Source organism: Eimeria mitis, genomic scaffold (assembly GCF_000499745.2).
Source record: "Eimeria mitis Houghton genomic scaffold, Emh_scaff2345, whole genome shotgun sequence".
NCBI lineage: Eukaryota > Apicomplexa > Conoidasida > Eucoccidiorida > Eimeriidae > Eimeria > Eimeria mitis.
Window position 1 is genome coordinate 3,790 of NW_013570680.1, and position 395 is coordinate 4,184.

The window sequence follows — 395 nt, forward strand, 5'->3', positions numbered from 1 at the left end:
TGAAACCCATACTGATGAAATATATTCTATACCCTGATGCATCTGCTGCTGCAGCTGCTGCAATTGCTGCCGCAGCTGCTGCTGCAGCAGCAACAAACCCTCACGCACAGAAGAAGGCCAAACACCAGCACGCCGCCTCCCCTCTCTTGTCTGTTGCTGTCTAGAGTCTGTCGCAGCAGCAGCAGCAGCAGCAGCAGCAGAAGATGATGATGACGAGTTGAAGCGATTACGCAGCAATGGACTGCTATCATCTATTGGGAGGCCCCTCCTGGGGGCCCCTACAGGGCCCCCAGGGGCCCCTGGGGGCCCCCTGGGGGCCCTGTAGGGGCCCCCAGGGGTCCTGTGTTGTCCCTGCGCAGGTTGTGTTGAAATATCAGAAGAAGAAAACGGAGAAG

General features: G+C 57.7%; 1 protein-coding gene across 1 annotated transcript in view; it reads left to right on the top strand.

The window, feature by feature from the left end:
• Positions 1–236: 236 nt before the first annotated feature.
• EMH_0052340 (uncharacterized protein) overlaps positions 237–395 on the top strand; it is a gene marked incomplete at both ends in the record, with an annotated part of 816 nt that continues 657 nt past the window's right edge. The window contains one exon of the mRNA XM_013496866.1: positions 237–393. Coding sequence (XP_013352320.1) covers positions 237–393 — 157 coding nt within the window. The remainder of the gene's footprint in view (positions 394–395) is intronic.